Raw genomic sequence first — 26,450 nt, 5'->3', positions numbered from 1 at the left:
TACCACAGGGCTTCTCACCAGCAATGGGGAAACCAACAAAACAAAGTTAGCCCTTCTACTGCAGACCTCTATGGCTACCCATCTGAAACTGTCTTCTCAATTCTCCTTACCTTGCAGGGAGCTCTTGTAAAGATCTGCGATTGGAAAGCCAGTTTGGTGTTGTGATTAAATGCATGGATTCTAATCTGAGAGAACTGGGTTTGAATCCCTGTTTCTCCACTTGCAGCTGCTGGAATGGCCTTGGGTCACCCATAGCTCTCATCAGAGTTGTCCTTGAAAGGGCAGCTTCTGGGAGAACTCTCTCAGCCCCACCCACCTCACAGGGTGTCTGTTGTGTGGAAAGAAGATAAAGGAGATTGTGAGTCATTCTGAGACTCTGATTCAGAGAGAAGGATATGGTATAAATTTACGGTCTTCTTCTTCATTTCCCCATACTTTGCTTGCCCCTAGTAAACCAGTTAGAACATAAGAGAAGCCATGTTGGATCAGGCCAATGGCCCATCCAGTCCAATACTATGTCGCACAGAGGCCAAAAAACTAGGTGCCCTGAGGAGGTCCACCAGCAGGGTCAGAATTTTAAAAGCCCTCCCACTGTGGGCCTCCAAGCACCAAGAACACAGAGCATCACTGCCTCAGATAGAGCACTTCATCTATAAGGACTTTAGAGAAGCCATGTTGGGTCAGACCAGTGGCCCATTCAGTCCAACATTCTGTGTCACAAAGTGGCCAAAACCCAGGTGCCATCAGGAGGTCCATCAGTTGGGTCAGAACTCCAGAAGCCCTCCCCCTGTGGGCAAATGCTGTAACTGGCTGGCTGGCTGCTGCCCAAGCCCCAAAGGGAACAGATGGATGTGGCCACCAACTTCTTCCTCTTCTTTCAGCAACATGAGCAGCCATTAGCTCGGGGACCAAGGCAGCTGCTCCAGACATCCCTTGGCTGAGAACACCCAACCCCCACCTATCCATCTGTTTCTCAAGGCAGCTGACATCACTGAGTTACATCACAATGCCTTTGTTTAGCTGCCCACATGACTACATCCAACTGAAGATCAGGCAAAAGGGCAGGAGATGCTTTCCAGCGAACACTCCCTGTGTAATTCCCCTTCATCCCAATAAGATGTTGTGTTGTCCTGGCCCCACTGATGGACCTCCTGATGGCACCTGGTTCTTTTTGGCCACTGTGTGACACAGAGTGGTGGACTGGATGTGCCATTGGTCTGATCCCACATGGCTTCTCTTATGTTCAAGAGAAACCCCCTGGAGATTGTCTCCTGGTAGCCTTCAAAATAAGCTGAAGGAAAGCTTCTAAGTGAGCAAGTCATAAGAACATAAGAGAAACCATGTTGGATCAGCCCAATGGGCCACGACACTGTGTCAAACAGTGGCCAAATAAAACTCCAGGTGCCATCACAAAATCCACCACTAGGGCCAGAACTCCAGAAGCCCTCCAACTGTTGCCCCTCGAGTTGGAAGAAGTCACCTTTGCCTGGAGGAAGGCTCATTGGAAGATGCTTGAACCCACCCCAGGGCCGACCCTAGACGGTCTGGCACACGTTGTCAAAGGGGCTTTTGAGAAGGTGCCTGCAGGTTGCAGTGGGGGGCCACAGGCGGTGGGGCGGTTGCTCAAACTTGGAGATAATTGGCAAGGGGGCCCCAAGATTTTGACTGCCTATGGCCTCCAAGGGGTTTAATCCGGCACTGTATGGGATCTAAAAGGTACAGATCAAGTCTAAGTTCCCATGCAAACCCACCTGGTTGGTACCTTCACGGTCAGCAGTGGGACAGGGCAGGTGATGGCCGGCTTTGCTTCTTGCTCATTATTCAGACCAGCTCCTTGGAAGAGGTTGCTTAGACCAGCCACTTTTCCTTTCTGGATGGCCCGCAAGGATTGCCGCCGATACTCGTCCCGAGCCCTCCGGGCTTTGTGGCTCCGTTCTTCATCAGCGGCTTTCGAGCGACGTACTGCGGGGGAGAGGAAGCCGAGAGTCGTAAGAACTGCAGGGCTTCCCTGCTCTCTCCGCTGTTCATCCATGCTGGATGTAATTAAAATTGCAGGATGCTTCCGCGACAGATGAAAAACTCCAACTCAGTATACCCGTAGAACGAGGATATTTATGGTTAGGATTTTTTTTAAAAAAGAACAGTTAAACTTAGTTTCTGAAATGAAGCTTGGTATAAAACGGAAGCCTGCACAGCGCCAATCAAGCCACACATGCAATAAGTGTACGAAGTTGCCTTATACTGAGCCAGACCATTCACCTGTCAGGGTCAAGTCAATATTGTCTGTTCTGACAGGCGGCTGCTCTCCAGGATCTCAGACTGAGAACTTTGCTACCTGATCTTCTTAACAGGAGACGCCAGGGATTGAACCCTGGACCTTCTGCAAGGAAAGCAGAGGCTCTGCCACTGAGCTGTGCACCCTCCCTAAGTTGCCTCACATGGAGAACATTGGTCTATAAAGGTCACTATTGCCTACTCTGATCAGCAGTACCTTTTCACAATCTTTCACATCAACTATTACAGAAGATGATGAAGAAGAAGACAACTGCAGATTTATACTCCACCCTTCTCTCTGAATCAGAGTCTCAGAGTGGCTTACAATCTCCTTTGTCTTCTTCCCCCACAACAGACACCCTGTGAGCTGAGAGAGCTCTTCCAGAAGCTACCCTTTTAAGGACAACTCCTACGAGAGATATGGCTGACCCAAGGCCATTCCAGCAGCTACAAGTGGAAGAGTGGGGCATCAAACCTGGTTCTCCCAGATAAGAGTTCACATACTTAACCATTAAACCAAACCATCTCTACAACAAACAGGAGAAGGAGGAGATTGTATTTATACCCTGCCCTTCACTACCCAAAAAAGTCTCAGAGCGACTTACAATCTCCTTTCCCTTCCCCTCCCCACAACAGACAACCTGTGAGGTGGAGCTGAGAGAGCTCTGACAGAAGCTGCTCTTGAGAGGAACAGCTCTGTGAAAACATTTGACTGACTCAAGGCCATTCCAACAGGTGCATGTAGAGGAGGAGGGAATCAAACCCAGTTCTCCCAGATGAGGATCTGTGCAGCACTTAACCACTACACCAAACTAGATCTCTTTTAACTAGAGATGGCAGAGATTGAACTTGGGACTTCTTTACGCAAAGCAAAGGCTAACCCTCCCCATCATCAGGGTCAGCCCGAGGGTGCCTGGCGCCCCAGGCAAATTCAGTGACCACTGCCCCACACCCCTGGGGGTCCTAGGCATGCACACGCACACATACACCCCAGCCAGCCCAGCCCCCCACCAGTGCCCCCCTCCTCTCCCTCTGCAGCAATGTGGCGCCATGCTCCATGCCCCCCCCCACATGCTCAGAGCAGCACCACTTGCCTCAGCCCTCCCTGCTTCAAATTGACATAGACCGGGCATCTGAACATTCTCTTAAGAGAGCACTGGAGGAGGCTTCTCCCTCTCAATTTCGGAACCAAAAGGGAGGGGGAGCAAAGCCTCCTCCAGCGCTCTCTTAAGAGAATGCCCGGGCCGCATTGAAGGGGGTAGGGCTGAGCCTAGCGACGTTCCTCTGAACACGCTGGGGGGGGGGCATGGAGTGCGGTGCTGCGATGCAGAAGGGAAGGGAAAGATAGGGAGGGAGGGGGTGGGCGGCAAGGGGGAGAAAATTAGACATTTGTCTTGGGCACTGGAAGCCAAATTCAGCACCCCTCTCTCCCGGCACCCTAGGCAAATGCCTAATTTGCCTAGTGGGTGAGCCGGCCCTGCCCACAATTGGTCCTTCAAGGTCAGTATTGTCTACTCAGAGAGGCAGCAGCTCTCCAGGGTCTCAGACAGAGGTCTTTCACATCATCTGCCGCCTGGTCCCTTCAACTGAAGATGATGGGCACTGAACCTGGGAATTTCTGCACTGCAGACTGTAGGAAGGGAGAGTCATTTTTAATCCTCTGATGTATTTTTTTTAAAAAAAAAAGACTTTCGGACAATTAAAAAAAAACTTTGCACATTGCAGAGAAACATTCCAGTCTAGCATTTTGCATTCTGACTTAGTTTTCCATGATTAAGATGGGGAAAATCCATGCCCAGCGGTCAGAAATATTGGATATTAGACTTAATCCTGCCCTGTCCTCTGAATCTCAGTCTCAGAATGGTTACAGTCTCCTTTACCTTCCCCCCACACACACACACACAACAGACACCCTGTGAGGTTGGTGGGGCTGAGAGAGCTCGTACAGCAGCTGCCCTTTCAAGGACAACCTCTGCCAGTGCTATGGCTGACCCAAGGCCATTCCAGCAGCTGCATGTGGAGGAATGGGGAATCAAACCCGGCTCTCCCAGATAGGAGTCCGCACACTTAACCACTACACCAAACTGGCTCTCACAAGGACAGCTCTGCCAGAGCTATGGCTGACCCAAGGCCATTCCAGCAGTTGCAAGTGGAGGAGTGGGGAATCAAACCCGGTTCTCCCAGATAGGAGTCTGCACACTTAACCACTACACCAAACTGGTTCTCAGCTTAGAGGGAACACTGGTTGCCAGGTCTCCCCTGTCCACCAGCAGGGGATCAGGAGATAGACTTGCCGAATCCAGGCTTGGAAACTTCTGGAGATTTGGGGATGAAGCCTTGGGGGCGGAGGGAGAAAGAGAGACACTGCCGTAGAGACAACCCTCCAATGCCACCATTTTCTCCAGAGGAACAAATCTCTGTATTTTGGAGAGGAGCTGCAATTCTAAGGATCCGCCTGGTAGCTGATAACCAGAAAGAGCAGAAATTAGAGGGTGAGTCATAATTCCGTAGACTACAATGAAAAAAAGACACCTTCACAAAAGCCCCTGTTTCTGCATCACTGCTAAGCTGCTTAGCAGAGAAATGGCTGAGGAGTCCATGTTTCACCACCACCGTCAACATCTATAATGACTAAGGAATCCCAAGTTGTCTTTTCTCCCCTGAAGGAGAAATGGTGTCAAAGCTCTTGATGGATTCTAGTTCAACAGTTTCAAGCTGGAGTCTCCTCTTTAGCAGCAGGGATCAACTTTTTCTCTGACAAGAGCTTTTTTTTTTCTGAGTCATGGAAGAGAACACAGACTCTTGTGAAATTGGCTTCCCGGCCCCTGGCATATTACCCATTTTTCTTCTGGCCTCGAGAAAGGAAAAAGTAAAGCCAGTTTGGTGTAGTGGTTAAGTGTGCAGACTATTATCTGGGAGAACCGGGTTTGATTCCCCACTCCTCCACTTGCACCTGCTGGAATGGCCTTCGGTCAGCAATAGCTCTGGCAGAGGTTGTCCTTGAAAGGGCAGCTGCTGTGAGAGCCCTCTCCAGCCCCACCCACCTCACAGGGTGTCTGTTGTGGGGGAGGAAGGTAAAGGAGATTGTGAGCCGTTCTGAGACTCTTCGGAGTGGAGGGCAGGATATAAATCCAATATCTTCATCTACCTCACAGGGTGTCTGCTGTGGGGGGGAAGGTAAAGGAGATTGTGAGCCGCTCTGAGACTCTTCGGAGTGGAGGGCGGGATATAAATCCAATATCTTCATCTACCTCACAGGGTGTCTGTTGTGGGGGAGGAAGGTAAAGGAGATTGTAAGCCACTCTGAGATCTTCGGAGTGGAGGGCGGGATATAAATCCAATATCTTCTTCTTCTTCTAAATACCCCCACGTTGTAGTGAAACCAGTGCTAACATAAAGGCAGAGAAAGTCATTTTGGAAAGCAGTGACCATGTTAAAAAGATTTTTAAAAACCCTTGATTAAAAGTGGAGGTGCATATAACACATGGCAACCCCTTGGCATTCCACCTAGGGTTGCCCGGTCAACTCAGGAAATATCTGGGGACTTTGGAGGTGGAGCCGGGAGACTTTCCATAAAAATAAATAAATAAAAACACAGCAGTGCAGTTTCCCTGAATACAGTCTTCATTTCCTCCTCCTCTTTTTTGCCATTCAAATGGTTCCACAGTAGCTGCACTTCCACTAAAATGAAAGTGAACACACACACACACTCACAAAAGCAGGCAAAGTAAACAGTTTGCATGCCCACACTTTTATCATCTCCCTGGGGCAATGGTATAGATAGCTTTACTCACCAAAGTTGCGGAATGGAACAATCTGCTGTATTTCAACCAATTTACGAAGTGAGAGGTCTTAGGGGTGGAGTTCCCCTCTATCCCATACTCAAGTTCCAGTAAACTCTTTACTATCCCTTAAACTAACTCAAACAGCTTCTGAAAGGAATGCAAAACCTGCCCGAGAACTAAAGGCACATAGCTGCTGTTGGGGCGGGGCTTCCACCCAACAGCCAGCTGGTTGGCAGTAGGAAGGAGCCTGCAAACCCCTCACCTGGACCTGGGGAAGCACAAGTCTAATTACAGCTGAGACACAGATCAGTTCACTTGGATAAAACGCCCACTTTGGAAGGTGGACTCTATGGAATTATACCCAGCCCTGTAGTTAAGAGCCACAGGGGAAGGGTGCCATGGGGGGCCATAGGGGGAGCCATGGAGTGAGATCAAGAGGCTGGAAAGGCTTGGGGGCCACCCCTCTCCCTCCCCCCTCCAGTATGATTTAAATTGCAAGTGAGCTCCGATTCCCCTTCTTCCTTCCCTGGAGCTCAGCCTGCAGTGTTCAACTTCCAGTTCCAAAGTTCAAAAGAAGGCTGACTTGTATCTCTGCGCTCCCTCCCCATTTCCCTGCTTTCCTGTGCCCTTCACCAACCAGGAGTATCAGGGAACACATGCGGCTTGTACAAGCTGGCTGGGGGAGACATGCCCTGGCTGCCCTCCTCCTTCCCTCCCTCCATCCTCACCCCAAAAGAACTCTAGCTGACCTTGCATCCTGGGCAATCTAGGGGCCTCTCCACCCACCCACCCAAGAACTTACCGTTCGGGATGAGGGGTCCTGAGGGGGAGGGGGGAGTCAAGGCTTGGAGAGGGGTGGAGGTCCTCCCTTCCCCAAACTTCACCCTCCTTAGGCTTTACCCCCAACATCTCCAGTAATGTCCTAACCAGAGCTGGCAACGCTAGTTCCTCCTCTTGGGGTTTTCAAGCCAAGAGAAGCAGATAGGGTTGCCAGATCTGACTCAAGAAACATCTGGTGGCTTTGACGGTAGAGCCAGGAGACTTTGGGGTGGAGCCAGAAAAGGGTGGGGTTTGAGGAGGGGAGGGGCCTCAGCATGGTGCAATACCATAGAGTCCACCCTTCAAAGCAGCCGTTTTCTCCAGGAGAGCTGGGAACAGAAAGAGCAATTGACATGCGTTGATCCAAGTTGTGAACTGTTGTACTGAGGCTCCAGGATAAAACGCTGAGAGAAAAAGGCTGATGAAGGAGCAGAATCCCGGGCTAACGGCCCCTTACTCTCTTCGGAGACAAGCTTTGCTGGAAATTTGAGGACTCCACCCAGGTCGCTGAACATAAGCTGGAACAGCAGGAAGGCACTTGCCCCTGAGGAACTGTATTTTATTATCTTTACACAGCAGGCAGTGCGGGGAAGTGAACAGAACTCTATTTCCAGTCACATTGGTTTAACGATGTACTATGAGCGTTTGTTGAATCAAGTATTATGAGTGGTTAACAAGTTACTTACGACGACCAGGGCTTTTTTTTTTTAGCAGAAACGCAGTTCTGGCTGGCTAGGAGTCAGGGGTGTGCGGCTTAATATGCAAATGAACTCCTGCCAGGCTTTTCCTGCTAAAAAGCTCTATGTGAAACAACGGTGATGTCGGGGGGTGTGGCCTAATGTGCAAATAAGTTCCGGCTGGGCTTTCGCTACCAAAAAAAGCCCTGATGATGACTTTCGCTATGCATGTATTTTAATAAATGTAGGTTGCATATACACTATTCGTGTAAAAGTCTTATTGCTATTCCGGTGATTTTTTGACAATTATTTATTTACATCGGAACCTCTTGCTATTTACCATCTTCTCCAGGAGGGCTGGCCTCTGCCAGCTGGAGATCAGTTTTAAAAGCGGGAGATCTCCAGGCCAAACCTGGAGGCTGGGAACCCTTCATATTTTTAAAGTTCTGAGTAGATGTGCGGAAAGAGTTGGGGTGTCGGATTGTTTCCACGTCTGATCCCTGGTTATCCGCCTCTGTCACGTTTGGTCAGAAAGAAACTGTTTTAGGTTAGAGGCCTACAGGGGTTTGGATCAAGAAAGAACAGTGGCATAAGAATTCTTATGTACTCCTTTACAAAATTTATGCCCTGCCTTTCTGCCCTAATCAGGGCCACCGAGGTGACTAACATTTTTTTTAAAAACACATAGGGTTTTTTTCAGGCGGTTTTTGGTAGAAAAAGCCCAGCAGACACTCATTTGCATATCAGGCCACACCCCCTGGTGTCACCATTGTTTCACACGGGGCTTTTTTGCAGAAAAAGCCCAGCAGGAACTCATTTGCATATTAGGCCACATACACTGGTGTCACCATTGTTTCATACAGGGCTTTTTTGCAGAAAAAGCCCAGCAGAAACTCATTTGCATATTAGGCCACACCTCCTGGTGTCACCAAACAGGGCTCAGCAGAAACTCATTTCCCAATTAGGCCACACCCCCTGATGTCACCATTGTTTCACACGGGGCTTTTTTGCAGAAAAAGCCCAGCAGAAACTCAATTGCATATTAGGCCATATACACTGGTGTCACCATTGTTTCATACAGGGCTTTTTTGCAGAAAAAGCCCAGCAGAAACTCATTTGCATATTAGGCCACACCTCCTGGTGTCACCAAACAGGGCTCAGCAGAAACTCATTTCCCAATTAGGCCACACCCCCTGATGTCACCATTGTTTCACACAGGGCTTTTTTGCAGAAAAAGCCCAGCAGAAACTCATTTGCATATCAAGCCACACCCCCTGGTGTCACCACTGTTTCACACAGAGCTTTTTTGCAGAAAAAGCCCAGCAGAAACTCATTTGTATATTAGGCCACACCCCCTGGTGTCACCACTGTTTCACGCAGGGCTTTTTTGCAGAAAAAGCCCAGCAGAAACTCATTTGCATATTAGGCCACACCCCCTGACAGGAAGCCAGCCGGAACCGCATTCTTGTGCGTTCCTATTCAAAAAAAGCCCTTCTTTTAAATAATAATAATAATAACAACTACTACTACTGCTACTACAGTTTTAAAAACAATTAAAGAAGGGCTCAGAGAGTGGCAGTCCCGAAAAATGGGACAAGAAATAAAAGTGGCGTAAGAAATTAAAGCTTGGCCCCACCCTAATATAAAGCAGAACTGGTGGGCAGCTATAAGAGGATGCTAACGCCAATTTCTTTGATAGATATGTAAATTACATATATTGTTTTGGGAAATGTTTTATATTGTAAGTTTTACATGTTGCGAGCCGCCCTGAGCCTGCTTCGGCGGGGAGGGCGGGATATAAATAAAATATATTATTATTATTATTATTATTATTATTATTATTATTATTATTATTATTATTATTATTATTATTATCATCATCATCATCATCATCATCATCATCATCATCATCATTATTATTAAAACTGAGCTAAAACGCAGATGCAAAACCAACTAAAACATAGGGCAGGAAGGAAGAAGCATTGAGGGAACAGTAGATGGCAAAATCAGTCTTCGGTCATTGGCAGAAGACAACAGGAGGGGACAGGTGAGACTCTTCGGGGTGTTACAGAGTATTGGTGCCACCACTGAGAAGACCCTCTCTCAGGTTGCTACCCACCTAATCTCAGAGAGTGGCAGTCCCAAAAAATGGGACGAGAAATAAAAGTGGCACAAGAAATAAAAGCTTGGCCCCACCCTAATATAAAGCCAAACTGATGGGCAGCTATAAGAGGATGCTAACGCCAATTTCTTTGATAGATATGTGAATGACCTAGGGCTGGCAGATCCAATTCAAGAAATATCTGGGGACGTTGGGGGCAGAGCCAGGAGATTTTTTGGGGGGTGGAGCCGGGAGACATTGGGGGTGGGGCCAGGAGCAAGGTTGTGACAAGCATAATTGAACTCCAATTTAAAAGGACCGCACGCCTTTTCAATGCCTTCCTTCCATTGGAAATAATGAAGGATAAAGGCACCTTCTTTTGGGGCTCATAGAACTGGATCCCCTGGTCCAATCTTTTTGAAACTTGGAGGGTGTTTTGAAGAGAGGCACCGGATGCTATGCTGAAAATATGGCGCCTCTACTTCAAACATCAGCCCCCCCCAGAGCCCCAGATACCCGCAGTTCAATTCTCCATTATATCCTACGGGAATCGATCTCCTTAGGGAATAACGGAGTGTGCAGTAGGCATTTCCCTCCCCTCCTCCCACTTTCTGATGACCCTGAAGTGGCGGGGAGAGTCTCCTAACCGGGGGACCCCCTGCCCCCACCTGGGGATTGGCAACCCTAGAATGACCGGGGAAGGAATTTGAGCAAGTCCCGCCACTGGGAGCTTTTTTAGGAGATCGCCGTAATTTTGTGGTCGTTCTTTGCTCCTCGGAAGATCGGTGAGTCACACTGCTAGGCTTGGATGTATCTTCTAAGAATGCCCCATGAATATGCATCTCTGATTTCTAATGACTGGCTCCAGCTGCTCTCTTGTTAATAGCTCTTGGTCTTGTCGCTAATTTGGGAACAATCCACTGTAAATATTCCGGATTTAAGTGGTTGTTTGAGTGCAAACATTGCAAAAGGTGTTTTTGTCTTCAGCTGGGGAGGGGAGAGGGAGAACGGCTCTCATGAAACATTCATCCCTTGATCATCGCAATGATAGCTTTAAACGAGCGTGGCTGCAGCTGGATCGCTGGTCGGGCCAGCTACCAAGAACGTATGATCCTGATATTACAGCAATTACACCAGCGATTGATCCACTCCCGGGTGCAATTCAAGGTGTCGGCTTGGATCTTGAAAGCCCTATATGGCTTGGGACCAATACTCCCTTCTAAGCCGTGGAGTCTTGCGAGCAAAAATTCTACTTTGTGAGCTACCGGCATTAAAGTTGTGAGCTACTGCATCAATTAGTTTGCTCTGGGGTCATTTTTTCCTGAGCTAAGACAAGTATGTGTGAGCCAGAGGCTGAAAAAACCTGTGAACTAGCTCATACTAGCTCAGCTTGTATGAGCTAGTGGAAACACTGCTTGGGACCAGGGTATCTGAAAGACCATCTTCTCCCGTATGTTCCTGCTCAGCAGGGCTTTTTTTTGTAGCAGGAACCCCTTTGCATATTAGGCCACACCCCCTGATGTAGTCAATCCTCCAAGTACTTACAGTAGGCCCTGTAGGCTACATCAAGGAGGTGTGGCCTAATATGTAAAGGAGTTCCTGCAACAAAAAAGCCCTGCTGCTCGAGAATTAAGATCACAGGGGAGGACTTTATGACTGTCCCATCAATCAAAGAAGTTGATCCCCTCACCAGAAGAAGACGTTTACAAGATTCTGCATGGAATAGAGAAGGAAGAGGAAGATGTACTTTTGTCCCTTTCTCACAATGCAAGAACTCGTGGACATTGAATTAAATTGCTGAGCAGTCGGGTTAGAATGGATAAAAGGAAGTACTTCTTCACCCAAAGGGTGATTATCACATGGAATTCACTGCCACAAGAGGTGGTGGCAGCTACAAGCATAGACAGCTTCAAGAGGGGATTGGATAAGCATATGGAACAGAGGTCCATCAGTGGCTATTAGCCACAATAGTTGGAACTCTCTGTATGGGGCAGTGATACTCTGTATTCTGGGTGCTTGGAGGAGTCACAATGGGAGGACCTCTAGTGTCTAGCCCCACTGCAGGGACCTCCTGATGGTAATTGGGTTTTTTTGGCCACTGTGTGACACATAGTGTTGGACTAGATGGGCCATTGGCCTGATCCAACAGGGCTTCTCTTATGTTCTTATGTGACACAGAGTGTTGGACTGGATGGGCCATTGGCCTGATCCAACATGGCGTCTCTTATGTTCTTAAGAAGAAAATCAACACAGAGAACCTGCATTCATTTCTCAGCCCACACATTCCAATGCTGTACAAACCCCTTTTGGAACAGAGGAGCCTTTCTGAAGTGGTCAGTCACCAGGTACGCTGTTTGCTGTCCATAGAAAAATAGTCAAAAGCCCTGTGTGATCCAAACTCTTGGTGGAACACACAACAGCTCTTCAGATCCAGCCTGTGCATCAAGTTTTTGTGGGAATGCTGGCTTTCTTCAGTTCCTGGACATGCTTACCCAGAGATGTCAGGTGTCCTGAAGCTCAGAGCTTCAGAACCCAAAACTCAAGTGTGGCATCTGCCACAGCAGATAGGGGAACTCAGAGGCAGAATGATCATTTTCTTAATAACATCTCAGGCTTCTCCTTCAACTTGGTCTCCAGCTGCAAGATAGCTGTCCTCTTTCTGAATATATTGGGGTGATTCAACCACTCTCTAAGTAGCCCTCCTCCAACCTAAGTACCTCTTCTTCCAATGTAATTGATGCTTTCTTCAATGGAAGAGTCACTTAAGTTGGAGAAAATCTCCTTAGAGCAGAGAAAGACTTCAAAACCTGAACCAAAAGGGAAAGTGAGGTATAAATATTTTAATAAATAAAAGCAGGGCTTTTTTGTATCAGGAGCTCCTTTGCATATTAGGTTGCACACCCCTGATGTAGCCAAACCTCCAAGAGCTTACAAGGCTCTTAGTACAGGGCCTACTGTAAGATCTTGGAGGATTGGCTGCATTTGGGGGGTGGGGGGTGGACTAATATGCAAAGGAGCCCTTCCTTCCTTCCTTCCTTCCTTCCTTCCTTCCTTCCTTCCTTCCTTCCTTCCTTCCGTCCTTCCTTCCTTCCTTCCTTCCTTCCTCCCTCCCTCCCTTCCTTCCTCCATCTCTCCCTCTCTCCCTCCCTCCCTCCCTCCCTCCCTCCCTTCCTTCCTTCCTTCCTTCCTCCCTCCCTCCCTTCCTTCCTTCCTTCCTTCCTCCCTCCCTCCTTCCCTCCCTCCCTCCCTGCTTTCCTTCCTTCCTTCCTTCCTCCATCTCTCCTTCCCTCCCTCCCTCCCTCCCTTTCTCTCTCTCTCTCTCTCTCTTCCTTCCTTCCTTCCTTCCTTCCTTCCTTCCTTCCTTCCTTCCTTCCTTCCTTCCTTCCTTCCTTCTTTCCTTCCTTCCTTCTGTCCTGCTCTCAAGCATCTGATGTTCCTTCCTCCCTTCCTTGCAGCTCTCAAACATCTAATGCTCATGTCTTCTGGCTCTCAAACATCTGACATGTATTTTTTGTGGCTCTTACACTAAGCAATTCTGGCCACCCTTGACTTAGAGGGAACACCGGTCAGAATCAAGCCAGGAGAACAGGGCATCGTATTTGTGCCACGCATGTGCCATTACTAAGCTAGCTGGTCCTTGGCTTGACCCAACGAGGCAAGTCTTACACGGCATTGGAATGAAACGCTGACGTCCGCCTTGGAGGGAAGTCAACATAATATATTTTTTAAAAGTTATCTTTCAATTACCTATAGCGGAGCGGCGCTGTTGTTTGTTTGGCTCGACGAAAAGAACCACGGCGGCAAATTAAGCCGAACACTAAAATTAGTAACGCTTCGCCTATTGACTTGGCAATAAATAGCGGTGGGACGATGAGATGAATCCTCATTCTGCTGGAAATTCCATCCACTAAATAAATTAGTAGTGTTATCAATATCATGGCAACATTCACCCTCCGCAGCAGCTGTGCTTGCTACGCGCCTCTTCGACCCCCCCGACCCCTGGCACCGGTGAGCGCAGCAGTTGGCTTGGTGGGGGCAAGACATCACAGGGCCTGGCTTGGGTCCTAATGGATGATTTGGCATCTGCAGTCAGCACAGAATAGCAAAAGGATGCGAACGCTGACATCCCTGCATCTCCCTGGCCTCCGGCGCTGGTGGACGGAAGCCAGGGTTGCACGATGTGCTACTGAGGGATGAAAACTGGCCGCTCTCTCCTGGCCCATGTAAAGGCATAACCCAAAGATACGGGAGTATGAAAGGTAAAAAGGAAAAGTTAAAAAGGACCCTACGCAAGGTAAAAAAGACCCTACACAAGCGACCCATTGGGATGTCCCATCACATTACGGATGACCCATCACATTACGATGTCTTCATGGCAGACTTTTATATGGGGTGGTTTGCCGTTGCCTTCCCCAGTCATCTGCACTTCCCCCTCGGCAAGCTGGGGACTCATTTGACCGACCTCGGAAGAATGGAAGGCTGAGTCAACCTCAACCCAGCTTCTGTCGGGATCAACCTGAGGTCGTGAGCAGAGCTTGGACTGCAGTACTGCTAGGGAAGGGAATGATGAAATAGTGAGAGGGAAGGATTAGGGCTGACAGGTCCTTCCTGGTCCCTAGGGGTAGTACCTAAAGAACTGAGCAGTGACTGATGAAAGCTCATGTTGTCGTTCAGTCGCACAGTCAAGTCCGACAAGTATCGTAATGCCCCTGTATAGTATCATAATGCCCCTGTATAAATCGATGGTGCGGTCTCATTTGGAGTACTGTGTGCAGTTCTGGTCGCCGCACCTCAAAAAGGATATTATAGCATTGGAGAAAGTCCAGAGAAGGGCAACTAGAATGATTAAAGGGCTGGAGCACTTTCCCTATGAAGAAAGGTTGAAACGCTTGGGACTCTTTAGCTTAGAGAAACGTCGACTGCGGGGTGACCTGATAGAGGTTTACAAGATAATGCATGGGATGGAGAAAGTAGAGAAAGAAGTACTTTTCTCCCTTTCTCACAATACAAGAACTCGTGGGCATTCGATGAAATTGCTGAGCAGACAGGTTAAAACGGATAAAAGGAAGTACTTCTTCACCCAAAGGGTGATTAACATGTGGAATTCACTGCCACAGGAGGTGGTGGCGGCCACAAGTATAGCCACCTTCAAGAAGGGTTTAGATAAAAATATGGAGCACAGGTCCATCAGTGGCTATTAGCCACAGTGTATGTGTGTATATAAAATTTTTTGCCACTGTGTGACACAGAGTGTTGGACTTGATGGGCCGTTGGCCTGATCCAACATGGCTTCTCTTATGTTCTTATGTTCTTATGACACTTTGCGACCCCATAGACAAAGTCACGCCAAGCCCTCCTGTCCTCTGCCATTCTCCGAAGTCTGCTCAAATTCGTGTTAGTTCTATCAGTAATGCTGTCCAGCCATCTCATCTTTTGCCATCCTCTTCTTCTTTTGCCTTCTGTCTTTCCCAGCATCAGGGTCTTCTCCAGTGAGTGCTCCCTTCTCATTTGGTGGCTAAAGGATTTGAGCTTCAGCTTCAGCATCTGACCTTCCAGGGAACAGTCAGGGTTGATTTCCCTTAGAACTGACTGATTTGATCTTCTTGCAGTCCAAGGGACTCTCAAGATTCTTCTCCAGCATCACAGCTCGAAAGCATCTATTCTTCTGCGCTCGGCCTTCCTTATGGTCCAGCTCTCACAGCCATACATTACTACTGAGAATACCATCGCTTTGACTGTACAGACTTTTGTTGGCAGGGTGATGTCTCTACTTTTTATTATACTGCCCAGGTTCACCATAGCTGTCCTCCCAAGGAGCAAATGTCTTTTAATTTTATAGCTACAGTCACCATCTGCAGTGATCTTGGATCCCAGAAATGTGAAGTCTGTCACTACTTCCATGTCTTCCCCTTCTATTTGCCAAGGTGTGATGGGGCCGGATGCCATGATCTTGGTTTTTTTGATGTTGAGTTTCAAGCCTACTTTTGTGCTCTCCTCATTCAATGAAAGCTCATACCCTACCACAAATTATGTTAGTCTTCAAGAGTGGTACACCAGTTTGGTGTAGTGGTTAAGTGCGTGGACTCTCATCTGGGAGAACTGAGTTTGATTCCCCACTCCTCCACTTGCAGCTGCTGGAATGGCCTTGGGTCAGCCATAGCTTTGGCAGAGATTGTCCTTGAAAGGGCAGCTGCTGGGAGAGCCCTCTCAGCCCCACCCACCTCACAGGTTGTCTGTTGTGGGGGAAGAAGATAAAGGAGATTGTAAGCCGTTCTGAGACTGATTCAGAGAGAAGGGCAGGGTATAAATCTACGGTCTTCTTCTCCTCCTCCTCCTCCTCCTTGTCCTTCTTTTGTTTCCCGCCAATGACTGAAGACTGATTTTGTCATCTGCCGTTCCCTCAATGATTCCTCCTCCCTGCCCTATGTTTTAGTTGATTTTTTTTTTGTTTTTGCATCTGCATTTTAGCTCGCTTTTAATGATGTGCAGTCTTCTTCTTCTTCCTCATGGAGTTCCTGGACTCTTCTGCTGCTACAGAAAGACCGACATGGCTCCCCATCTTGATCTCTCTCCAGAGGAAAATGAGATCCACCCCCCTCACACAAATCTTCACAGTCAGGCCTTGTTTCGGCAGGAGCACACAGGAGCAGAGCTCCGAAACCTTTAAATGTTGTTGTGCTCTTTCTTTCTTACCTCACCCCCACCCCATACTTGCTTCTGGGCACCATTGTTCAACCCCCCTGTGAGCATTTTGCTGAACTCTTAAGATCTGACAAGCTTTCTCATATTTCCCCCCACAAAGAAATGGAAAAATAACCGAAAACATCTAAAGCAGACAGATGGCAATCTTCATCATGCCACTGTGGCCACATAGGAGACCATAATTTAACAAGCATGATGGGAGTAAGATTTTCTTATGACGATTCTAATTCAAGAAGCATTTTAAAGTAGATGCTGAGCTGATATATTTTAGTAATTTAATTTAAGAGCCGGTTTGGTGTAGTGGTTAAGTGTGTGGGAGAACCGGTTTGATTCCCCACTCCTCCACTTGCACCTGATGGAATGGCCTTGCGTCAGCCATAGCTATCACGGGAGTTGTCCTTGAAAGGGCAGCTGCTATGAGAACCCTCTCAGCCCCACCCACCTCACAGGATGTCTGTTGTGGGGGGAGAAGATAGAGGAGATTGTAAGCCGCTGAGTCTCTGATTTAGAGAGAAGGGCAGGGCACAAATCTGCAGTCGTCTTCTTCTTCTACACCTTCCACTCTGGCATATGCAAATGCGCTATGCAAATGAGTTGAGCTAATGAGCTCCAGCACCTCTTTTTCTACAAAATGACCCCTGCTTACAGTTCTCCCCCTCCTAGTAATCAGTTTCCCATCTTTTCCCTTCCATGTCCTGCAAAAGGCTATTTCTCTAAGAACAAAACAGACAACTGTCTTTACCACCAACAGAAATCAGGTTGACCCCGGCATTGTGCTTCTTCCCACGCAACAGAGACCCGTTTGTTCAAAGCAATAATTGCTTGCTTTTGAAATCGACAATCAGGCCAGATTTCCTTCCTCAGAGAATTACTTTCCGCCCCCCCCCTCCCCTCGGTTCACTGAAATTCTTTCGGCGTTTGCCGTACCAGAAGTGCAGAGGCCAGGCACGATCTCAGTTAATAAGGAGCATTGTTCGTCACATGCAAAATTAATTTGTTGCGAAGTAATTTGGTCTCATACGAATGGCAGGTCACAGACTTAGGGTAACTGGCATTAAAGGAATTATGCCGAATTCTGTGACTAATGGTGTCTTCGCAGAATGCCGGCGCCTCTAACGCCACACAAATGAAATCCGCAATGGCACTTCACGCAATGCCATCTTATTGTTATTAATCTGCGCAGTGTTTAACCTTTAGCTGGGTACCTCGCAGCAAATTAAAATGAAGGACAAGTCCTGGCTCAAAGACTTAGAATCTGAAGAGAGGAAACACAAAAGGGAATGAGAGAAGACATGAGGAAGGTTAAAATATGCACTCCAGTTGCCCTGTTTATCGGGACAGTCCCTATTTACTCACACTGGGTGAATCAATGTCCCTATAGTTGCCTTTTCCCATTATTCATCCATCTCCCCTATGTCAGGGAATGTACCATGACTCAGTGGTAGAGTATCTTCTCTGCATTCAGAAGGTCTCAGGTTCGGTCCCCAGCATCTCCAAGGAAAGCAATAAGGTAGTAGGTGATGTGAAAGACCTCACCCTTGGGAGCAACTGATAGTCTATGGACATGATTGAACATACAGATGATGGTCTCTCATAATTCTTACAGGATTGGATAAACATATGGAGCAGAGGTCCATGAGTGGTTATTAGCCACAAGGTATAGAGTGTTGCCCTGGATTCTTGGTGCTTGGGGGCAACAGTGGGAGGGCTTCTGGAGTTCTGGCCTCACTGGTGGACCTCCTTATGGCACCTGGTGTTGGGCCACTGTGTGACACAGAGTGTTGGACTGGATGGGCCATTGGCCTGATCCAAAATGCCTTCTCTTTTGTTATTATGAGCCAGACCCTTGGCCTATTAAGCTCAGTATCAGAGAAGGTGACACTGGCCTTGATGGGGGCCGTGGCTCATAAGAACATAAAGGAAGCCATGTTGGATCAGGCCAGTGGCCCATCCAGTCCAACACTCACACAGTGGCCAAAAAATCCCCAAAACAGGTGGCATCAGGAGGTCCACCAGTGGGGCCAGGACATTATAAGCCCTCCCATTGTGCCCCCCCCAAGCACCAAGAATACAGATCATCACTGCCCCAGGCAGAGAGTTCCATCTATACTCTGTGGCTAATAGCCACTGATGGACCTCTGCTCCTGTTGATGGATCTGCTCTTCACCCCTCTTATTTTCATCCTCTCATTTCTAAACAAAGCAAAAACAAGAAGATGGCTTAATGGAAGAGTCTCTGCTTTGCATGCAGATGGTCCCAGGTTCAATCATCTGGCATCTCTACTTAAAAGGACTAAGCAGTAGGTGATGTGGAGGACCTTCACCTGAGTTCCTGGAGAGCTGCTGACAATCTGAGAAGACAATACTGACACTGATGTACTAAGGGTTCAGTGCAGTATAAAGCAGCTTCACATGTGTCACATTATGTGACAGTTGCTGCGATAACCAGGCTCTCAGCATTGTTTAAAATTTCCTTTTAAAGTTCACTCACGCTGCTCAACCCATTCCGGGTCCTCTTTGTCATTGTGTTGGCTGTTCTGCTGGGCTTGCTTGAGGCTCAGGTAAAGCTCCTGAGCTCGGCGTCCTTCCTGTTGACGGATCTGCTCTTCGCCCCTCTGCCTCTCTTCTTCCTCCCGTTTCTAAACAAAGCAAAAGCAAGAAGAAGGATTCAAGGGTTGGAACAGGTTAAAGTGCTTGGGGCTCTTTAGCCTGGAGAAACATCAACTGAGGGGTGACCTGACAGAGGTTTACAAGATTATGCATGGGATAGAGAAAGCAGAGAAAGAAGTACTATAATATAGTGCGTTCAAGAAGCAAGCAAGCAAAAGCAAGAAGAAGGATTCAAGGGTTGGAACAGGTTAAAGTGTTTGGGGCTCTTTAGCTTGGAGAAACGTCGACTGAGGGGTGACCTGACAGAGGTTTACAAGATTATGCATGGGATAGAGAAGGTAGAGAAAGAAGTACTATGATATAGTGGGTTCGAGAAGCAAGCAAGCAAAAGCAAGAAGGATTCAAGGGTTGGAACAGGTTAAAGTGTTTGGGGCTCTTTAGCTTGGAGAAACGTCGACTGAGGGGTGACCTGACAGAGGTTTACAAGATTATGCATGGGATAGAGAAGGTAGAGAAAGAAGTACTATGATATAGTGGGTTCGAGAAGCAAGCAAGCAAAAACAAGAAGGATTCAAGGGTTGGAACAGGTTAAAGTGTTTGGGGCTCTTTAGCTTGGAGAAACGTCGACTGAGGGGTGACCTGACAGAGGTTTACAAGATTATGCATGGGATAGAGAAGGTAGAGAAAGAAGTACTATGATATACGTTTGATTTTAATTATATATTATGAAATGTTAATTTTAAAGTGTAATTTTATATTTTTATGTTAGTTTATATATGTTGTAAGCCGCCCTGAGCCACTCGGTGGGAAGGGCGGGATATAAATCCCAGATAGATAGATAGATAGATAGATAGATAGATAGATAGATAGATAGATAGATAGATAGATAGATAGATAGATAGATAGATAGATAGATAGATAGATAGATAGATAGTGGGTTCGAGAAGCAAGCAAGCAAAAGCAAGAAGGATTCAAGGGTTGGAACAGGTTAAAGTGCTTGGGGCTCTTTAGCCTGGAGAAACATCGACTGAGGGGTGACTTAACAGAGGTTTACAAGATTATGCATGGGCTAGAGAAGGTAGAGAAAGAAGTACTATAATATAGTGGGTTCAATGCAATGAAGAGGTGAGATGGTAGTGATCATAGCTCTTTTTATTATCACGGAATAGTGCAGGGCTGTGCTCTAAGACTAACTACTGGGCCAACCGGGCCAACTATATATACACTCAAGGTCCCACGCTAGCATGCTTTTGGACCATTCAAACCAGCAGGGGTGTTGTGACTGGAGCAGGACAGCAGGGATTTGGATTCTGCTGCCTATTGTTCCCAAGTCCCCAAGCCTCCAATGAGCCAGGCAAGAACACAATACTTTATATATATATATTTGATCACATATACAAGTCCTTTTCTCCCTTTCTCACCATACAAATACTTGTGAGCACTCAATGAAATTGCTGAGCAGTCAGATTAAAACGGATAAAAGGAAGTCCTTCTTCACCCAAAGGGTGATTCACACATGGAATTCACTGCCACAGGACGTGGCGGCAGCTACAAGCATAGACAGCTTCAAGAGGAGATTGGATAAACATATGGAGCAGAGGTCAATCAATAGTTATTAGCCACAAGTTATAGATGGAACTCTCTGTCTGGGGCAGTGATACTCTGTATTCTTGGTGCTGTGTGTCAAGAGTCATTCCATCTTGTTCCTCTTGTCATGTGTATCCAATTATACAATGCTAGGCTGTGCCTCAATGGTATGGTGCACTTGCTATGCCTTTGATATAACTGTAACTTGTTGTTTATTTGGAGGGAGGATGGCATGTCCGGGAATGGGCTAGTTGCTAGGTAACCAAGGCTAAGAGATGGAGGAGATGCGAACCATGAACTGATAGCAAGCACCTCCAATGATGAGAGCTTTGCAAAAACCCCTCACAAAACCCCCCACTTTTGCTTGGCACGCTTTGGCTTGAATTATAACGGTCAGGGCAAAGGTTTATACGTTGGGGGAACTGACAGAGAGGTCAGTTCCGACAACGAGTGTGTATGCCCATGAAGCTGGAATAAAGATCTTGAACTTCAATTGTCTTTTCCTTGACTCTGGGTCTGACACGCGGAGGGGGGGGGGGCAACAGTGGAAGGGCTTCTAGTGTCCTGGCCCCACTGGTGGATCTCCCAATTGCACATGTTTTGTATCCACATCCAGATAGGGTTTCCAATTCTGGTTTGGGAAATTCCTGGAAGTTATGGACAGTGCCTGGAAAAGGTGGAGTGTAGGGAGGAAAGGAAGATCGGTAGAGACAGGGGTGGAATTCTAGCAGGAACTCCTTTGTATATTAGGGCACACACCCCTGATGCAGCCACACACCCCTGATGGAGCCTTGTAAGCTCTTGGAGGATCGACTACATCAGGGGGTTTCACCTAATATGCAAAGGAGCTCCTGCTAGAATTCCACCCCTGAATGGAGATGTGATGTCACTCTAGAAGTTCAATTTCTCCAAGACTCTCTGGCACACCACAGAGTCTGCACCCCAGAGCTGCCTTTTCATCAAGGGAACCCGATCTCTGGAAATAAGTTGTAATTCCAAAAGAACTCCAGGTTTTACCTGGAGGATAGCAGCCCTACATTGGGACTAGATAAGCCACTAATAGCAGAGAAATCCAGACTGTTTCCCATCAGTCTTAAAAGAAATCGCTTTGTTTTCATGAGAGCCATCTCCATTTTATTTCCTAACAGTTTTGTGCCAAACTCGGTTGTGCCTTGAGAAATGCGAGGGTGTCTGGTGGGAGCTTGAGTGCTGTCAAGATCTGAAGATCTTTCAAAAGATCCTCCAGTGTTTCTTTGATGACCTTTAAGATACCAAAAAGGCCTCAGGTTGTTTGACTGCTGAGAAACAAAAGAGTGCTTTAAAAAAGAAAAAAAAGGGGGGATGCACTTAAGAAGAATTGACACTTTCCATTAGGAAGGAGACACAAAGAAGAGACATACTTTGTCAAGTGTAAATAAACAAGGACAGGTGTCTCGAGCTTCAAAAAGATGGCTCACTTAGCAATCCCAACCCATCCTCCATCAAGCTGGCAATGTTCAAAAACCCTTTTCTCATCCTTTGACATTTTCCAAAATGATTGGAACTAAGTAAGCGATCAGCTTAATTAGAAGCAATTATCATATCCCAGGAATACGGCAAGTGCAGGTTTCTACCATTGGCAAATAATCAAGGCGCTGTGCCAGTTTTTGGAAAATTTCAGAAGGGCAATAATTCATCCCGAGGGTATTCAGTAGCAAGTGTGGCATTCTGTGCTGGAGGTTCATACCAGCTGGGAACATAAGGCCAGGTTTGCAGAGGATTTTTGGCACAGCGAGCGTGTCAAAGAGTCTGCAGATTGTATAGGCCTGAATTCTATGAGTGCTCTTATTCCCTTAAAACGAATTTCCCAATCTCTTGATACCTAGTGTTGCCAGCTTCCAGGTGCAGCCTAGAGATCTGGTATTACCAGGGGTGATTTCGTAGAAAAGAACTGCTGGAGCTCATTTGCATAACTTATTTGCATACACCACACACCCCTGCCCTAACATTACCGGAAGGTGTACTACATTATATCAGCTCAATATCTACCTCAAAATGTTCTAATAATTGTTCTAAAAAATGTTCCTATAATTGTTCTAATAAAACCTTACTCCCATCATACTTTTCATATTACTTTCTCCTCTGTGACCACAGTGGCATGAGGAAGATTTCCATCTGTCTGCTTTCTATGTTTTGGTTATTTTCCCATTTTGTATGTGTGGGGGAAGCTATTAGAAAGTTTGTCAAATCTTAGAGCTCAGCAAAATTCTCACAGGGGGGTGTTGAACAATGGAGCCCAGAAGCAAGTATTTTGGTGTGTGGGGGGGGGGGGTGCATTTAAGAAAGAAAGAGCACAGTAACGTTTAGAGCTTCTGGAGTTCCACTCCTGTGAGCTCCTGCCCAAAATGAGGCCTGGGTACTACACTCCATCTCCAGGCATCAGAGATCAGTTCCCCTGGAGAAAATGGCTGCTTTGGCGGGTGGCCTCTATGGCATTTCACCCGCTCAAGTCCCTCCTTTTCTCAAACCCTGCCCTCCCCAAGATCTCTAGGTATTTCCCAACACAGAGGTGGCAGCAGAAAGAAGTCACACGGATAGGAGACAAGGAATAGGCAACAGAAAGAAGTCACACGGATAGGAGACAAGGAATAGGCAACAACTCCATGTAAAATGCACCTCTCACCAATTTCCTATCATCAAAAATCCACTCCAAAATATTGGTTTTGTATTCCAAATCTTTTACTTTTTAAATGTCCAGATTTGCACAATGTACGCAAAAGATACTTCAATACAATTTTTATATCGGCTTGCAGGCCGGTCTAAATTCTCCTATTTCGCAATTGCTTTATCCAAGCCACAGTTTAACCAATAATTTGCCTATCCTTCTCGCACTTCTGTTACTCTCATTAAATCTACTCCAACCTTCACTGTGAATGGGCCATCTTGTTGAAGGTTGCAGTAAATTTAATGAGAATGACATAGAAGTGTGAGAAGTATGAGCAAATTATTGATTAAACTGTGGCTTGGATAAAGCAATTGCGAAACAGGAGAATTTAGACCGATTACGCCTGTAAGTTGATACTAAAAATTGTCTTGAATTATCTTTTGCATACATTGTGCAAATCTGGACCTACCTGAGATACAGACAGACATAACCTTTAGTGGCATAACAGAAAAGAAATACAAGATCCAAAGGAACTTCAAAATGAGACATACAAACCACAGTAATTTGCAAGCACAACCAGCGCGGGAATACAAAGTTACAAACAAAACTTAACTAAGCAAAGTGGAGCGAGGTATTCCCCTGCCTGACGCCACTTTTAATGTCTTTCTCATTCACTGCTAGGGCCAGAAGTTCTGCAACCTGCTCAGTAATTGAGGGACATTTGTCAGCCAACAAAAACTGTATCCTTTTGTTTGTCACCAAGTTGGGGATTAAGGGCAGAGGTTTGATAAGGCAACTTGGGTGGTGGGTAAGTAACGGGCAGTCTAATAGAACGTGTCGAATAGAGTCAGGCTCTCTTCCACATTTGCACTGTCTCTGTTCTTCTGTCTACCAGAGACCATGGACGATGGAAATATGTTGAGTCTGTCCAGCATAAAAGCTCGGTGTTGATGTGGGTTTATTAGCTCTGGTTGACCTCATTATATCTTGGAAACTAAGCAGAATCAGCCCAAGCTAGTATTTTTAATGGGGGGCCACCGAGGAAGTCCAGGATTGCTACACAGAGGGAGGCAATGGCAGACCACTTCTGAAGCTCCTACCAGTCAGGTCTTTCTTTTTTGTAGCAGGAACTCCTTTGCATACTAGGCCACACACCCCTGATGTAGCCAATCCTCCAAGGGCTTACAGGGCTCTTCATACAGGACCTATGGTAAGCACCAGGAGGACTGGCTACATCCTGGGGTGTGGCCTAATATGCAAAGGTGTTCCTGCTCCCCCCCCCAAAAAAGCCCTGCTACCAGAGGTGCCATAAATCAGCTGTGACTAGGGTTGCCAAGTCCAATTCAAGAAATAGCTGAGGACTTTGGGGGTGGAGCCAGGAGATATTGGGTGTGGAGCCAGGAGACCTTGGAGGGGACCCAGGAGCAAGGGTGTGGACAAGCATAACTGAACTCCAAACGGAGTTCTGGCCATCACATTTCAAGAGACCGCACACCTTTTTAAATGTCTTCCCTCCATTGGAAATAATGGATAGGAGCACCTTTGGGGGGGGGGGGCCTAAAGCCCCAGATAACTGCGGATCAATTCACCATGATACCCTCTAGGAATAGGTCTCCATAGTGGATAATCGAGTGCCCAGCAGACATTTCCCTCCCCCTCCCCCACTTTCTGATGACCCTGAAGCGGGGAGGGGGATGGTCTCCAAACCACGGGATCCCCCGCCCCCACCTAGGGATTGGCAACCCTAGCTGTGACTTTACAGCAAGAAGCAACAAAAATGTGCCCAGCAGGAACAGAGTGCTTAGAAACACAGAAAGGGAGGGGAACCTTTGCTGAAGTATCTCTGCCCACCCACTCGTACACAGAATTGTGCATGTAGAAACCTGTGACTATGATGGAAGCTAAACTGTGTGCCGGTACATCGACACATTGGGGGGGGGGGTGTTTCCTCTGTATGCTGAAAATGATCCGACATTCGTTTTTACGCTCCGGTGACGGTTCGTGGCATGATTTTCTAGCACCGCTTCAGACCTTTCCTGTGGAACAGATTCAGCTCTCTAGTCAAGTGGCCAGTTTAAAAAGAATGCATCAGAGGCAAGCAAGACAACAAAGTGCCAGCAGACAGTACCGGCTTCACCTCCTGAAAATCTTCAAGGAATTAAGAAGGGAATAATGTGGTTAAATGCTGGGTCCCACCTTCCTTTTAAAAAATAACCCAAAGTAGAACGTGGGCAGCAATCATCTCTTTCTGTGTGTGTGTGTGTGTGTGTGTGTTGTGGCGAAATTTATTTTGGGTTGGCCCTCTTTATGATCTTAAACATACTCTTTATGAAATTGGCTACCAGAACTCTTTCTCAAAGCAGCCATGCTCTTATGAAATGGGCACTTCAAACACCTTAAGCCTTTACATTTCTCTTTCTCTCTATAATCTTTGCTGCGGTTATGGAATTTGGCCACTAGAGGTCTCAGTCTTTCAGCACTATGGGGCATCTATATTAGGGCTAGATGGGGGTAACTGGGTGAAGGTTCAAGCTGCCTCTTCAGGCAGGAAGTACCATATATGGTAAAGATCCTTATATGGCAAGGAGGAAACAAGATGGAGGAGGCAGCCATTTGCAAAGACCCAGAAAGTGGGTGAAAGGTAGAAGTGAACTGGGGACAATCTCAGCCATGAGTGTTTTGAGTTAGCTGAAATTGTTTACAGTCGGCTATAAAAATTGTTGACAGTAAATGTCCAGTAGATGTATGTATGAGGTAGGGTTGCCAAGTCCAATTCAAAAAATATCTGGGGACTTTGGGGGTGGAGCCAGGATACATTAGGGGTGGAGCCAAGATCAAGGCTGTGACAAGCATAATTGAACTCCAAGGGAGTTCTGGCCATTACATTTAAAGGGACGGCACACCTTTTCAATTCCTTCCTTCCATAGGAAATCATGAAGGATAGGGGCACCTTCCTTTCGAGCTCATAGAATTGGACCCCCTGGTCCAATCTTTTTGAAACTTGGAAGGTATTTTGGGGAGAGGTACTAGATGCTATACTGAAAATGTGGTGCCTCTACCCCAAAAAAACAGCCTCCCCAGGGCCCCAGATACCCGCAGATCAATTCTCCATGATTTTCTATGAGAATAAATCTCCATAGAGAATAACAGAGTTCTCAGAAGACATTTCCCTCCCCTCCCCACACTGCCTGACGACCCTGAAGCAGGGGGAGGGCCTCCAAACCGGGTGATCCCCTGCCCCCACCTGGGGGT

At 47.1% G+C, this 26,450-nt stretch overlaps 1 protein-coding gene across 1 annotated transcript in view; it reads right to left on the bottom strand.

Moving 5' to 3' along the window:
• Window positions 1-26,450, bottom strand: part of SH2D4B (SH2 domain containing 4B) — a 170,532-nt gene that overhangs the window by 56,089 nt on the left and 87,993 nt on the right. The window contains exons 4-5 of the mRNA XM_060241044.1: window positions 18,849-18,996; window positions 1,752-1,962 (exon numbers count right to left, since the gene is read on the bottom strand). Of these exons, the coding sequence (XP_060097027.1) occupies window positions 1,752-1,962; window positions 18,849-18,996 (359 nt within the window). The remainder of the gene's footprint in view (window positions 1-1,751; window positions 1,963-18,848; window positions 18,997-26,450) is intronic.

Source organism: Heteronotia binoei, chromosome 6, assembly GCF_032191835.1.
Source record: "Heteronotia binoei isolate CCM8104 ecotype False Entrance Well chromosome 6, APGP_CSIRO_Hbin_v1, whole genome shotgun sequence".
NCBI classification, from domain to species: domain Eukaryota; kingdom Metazoa; phylum Chordata; class Lepidosauria; order Squamata; family Gekkonidae; genus Heteronotia; species Heteronotia binoei.
Note: the sequence above shows the minus strand (reverse complement) of the source record. Positions and strands in the feature narration are given on the sequence as shown.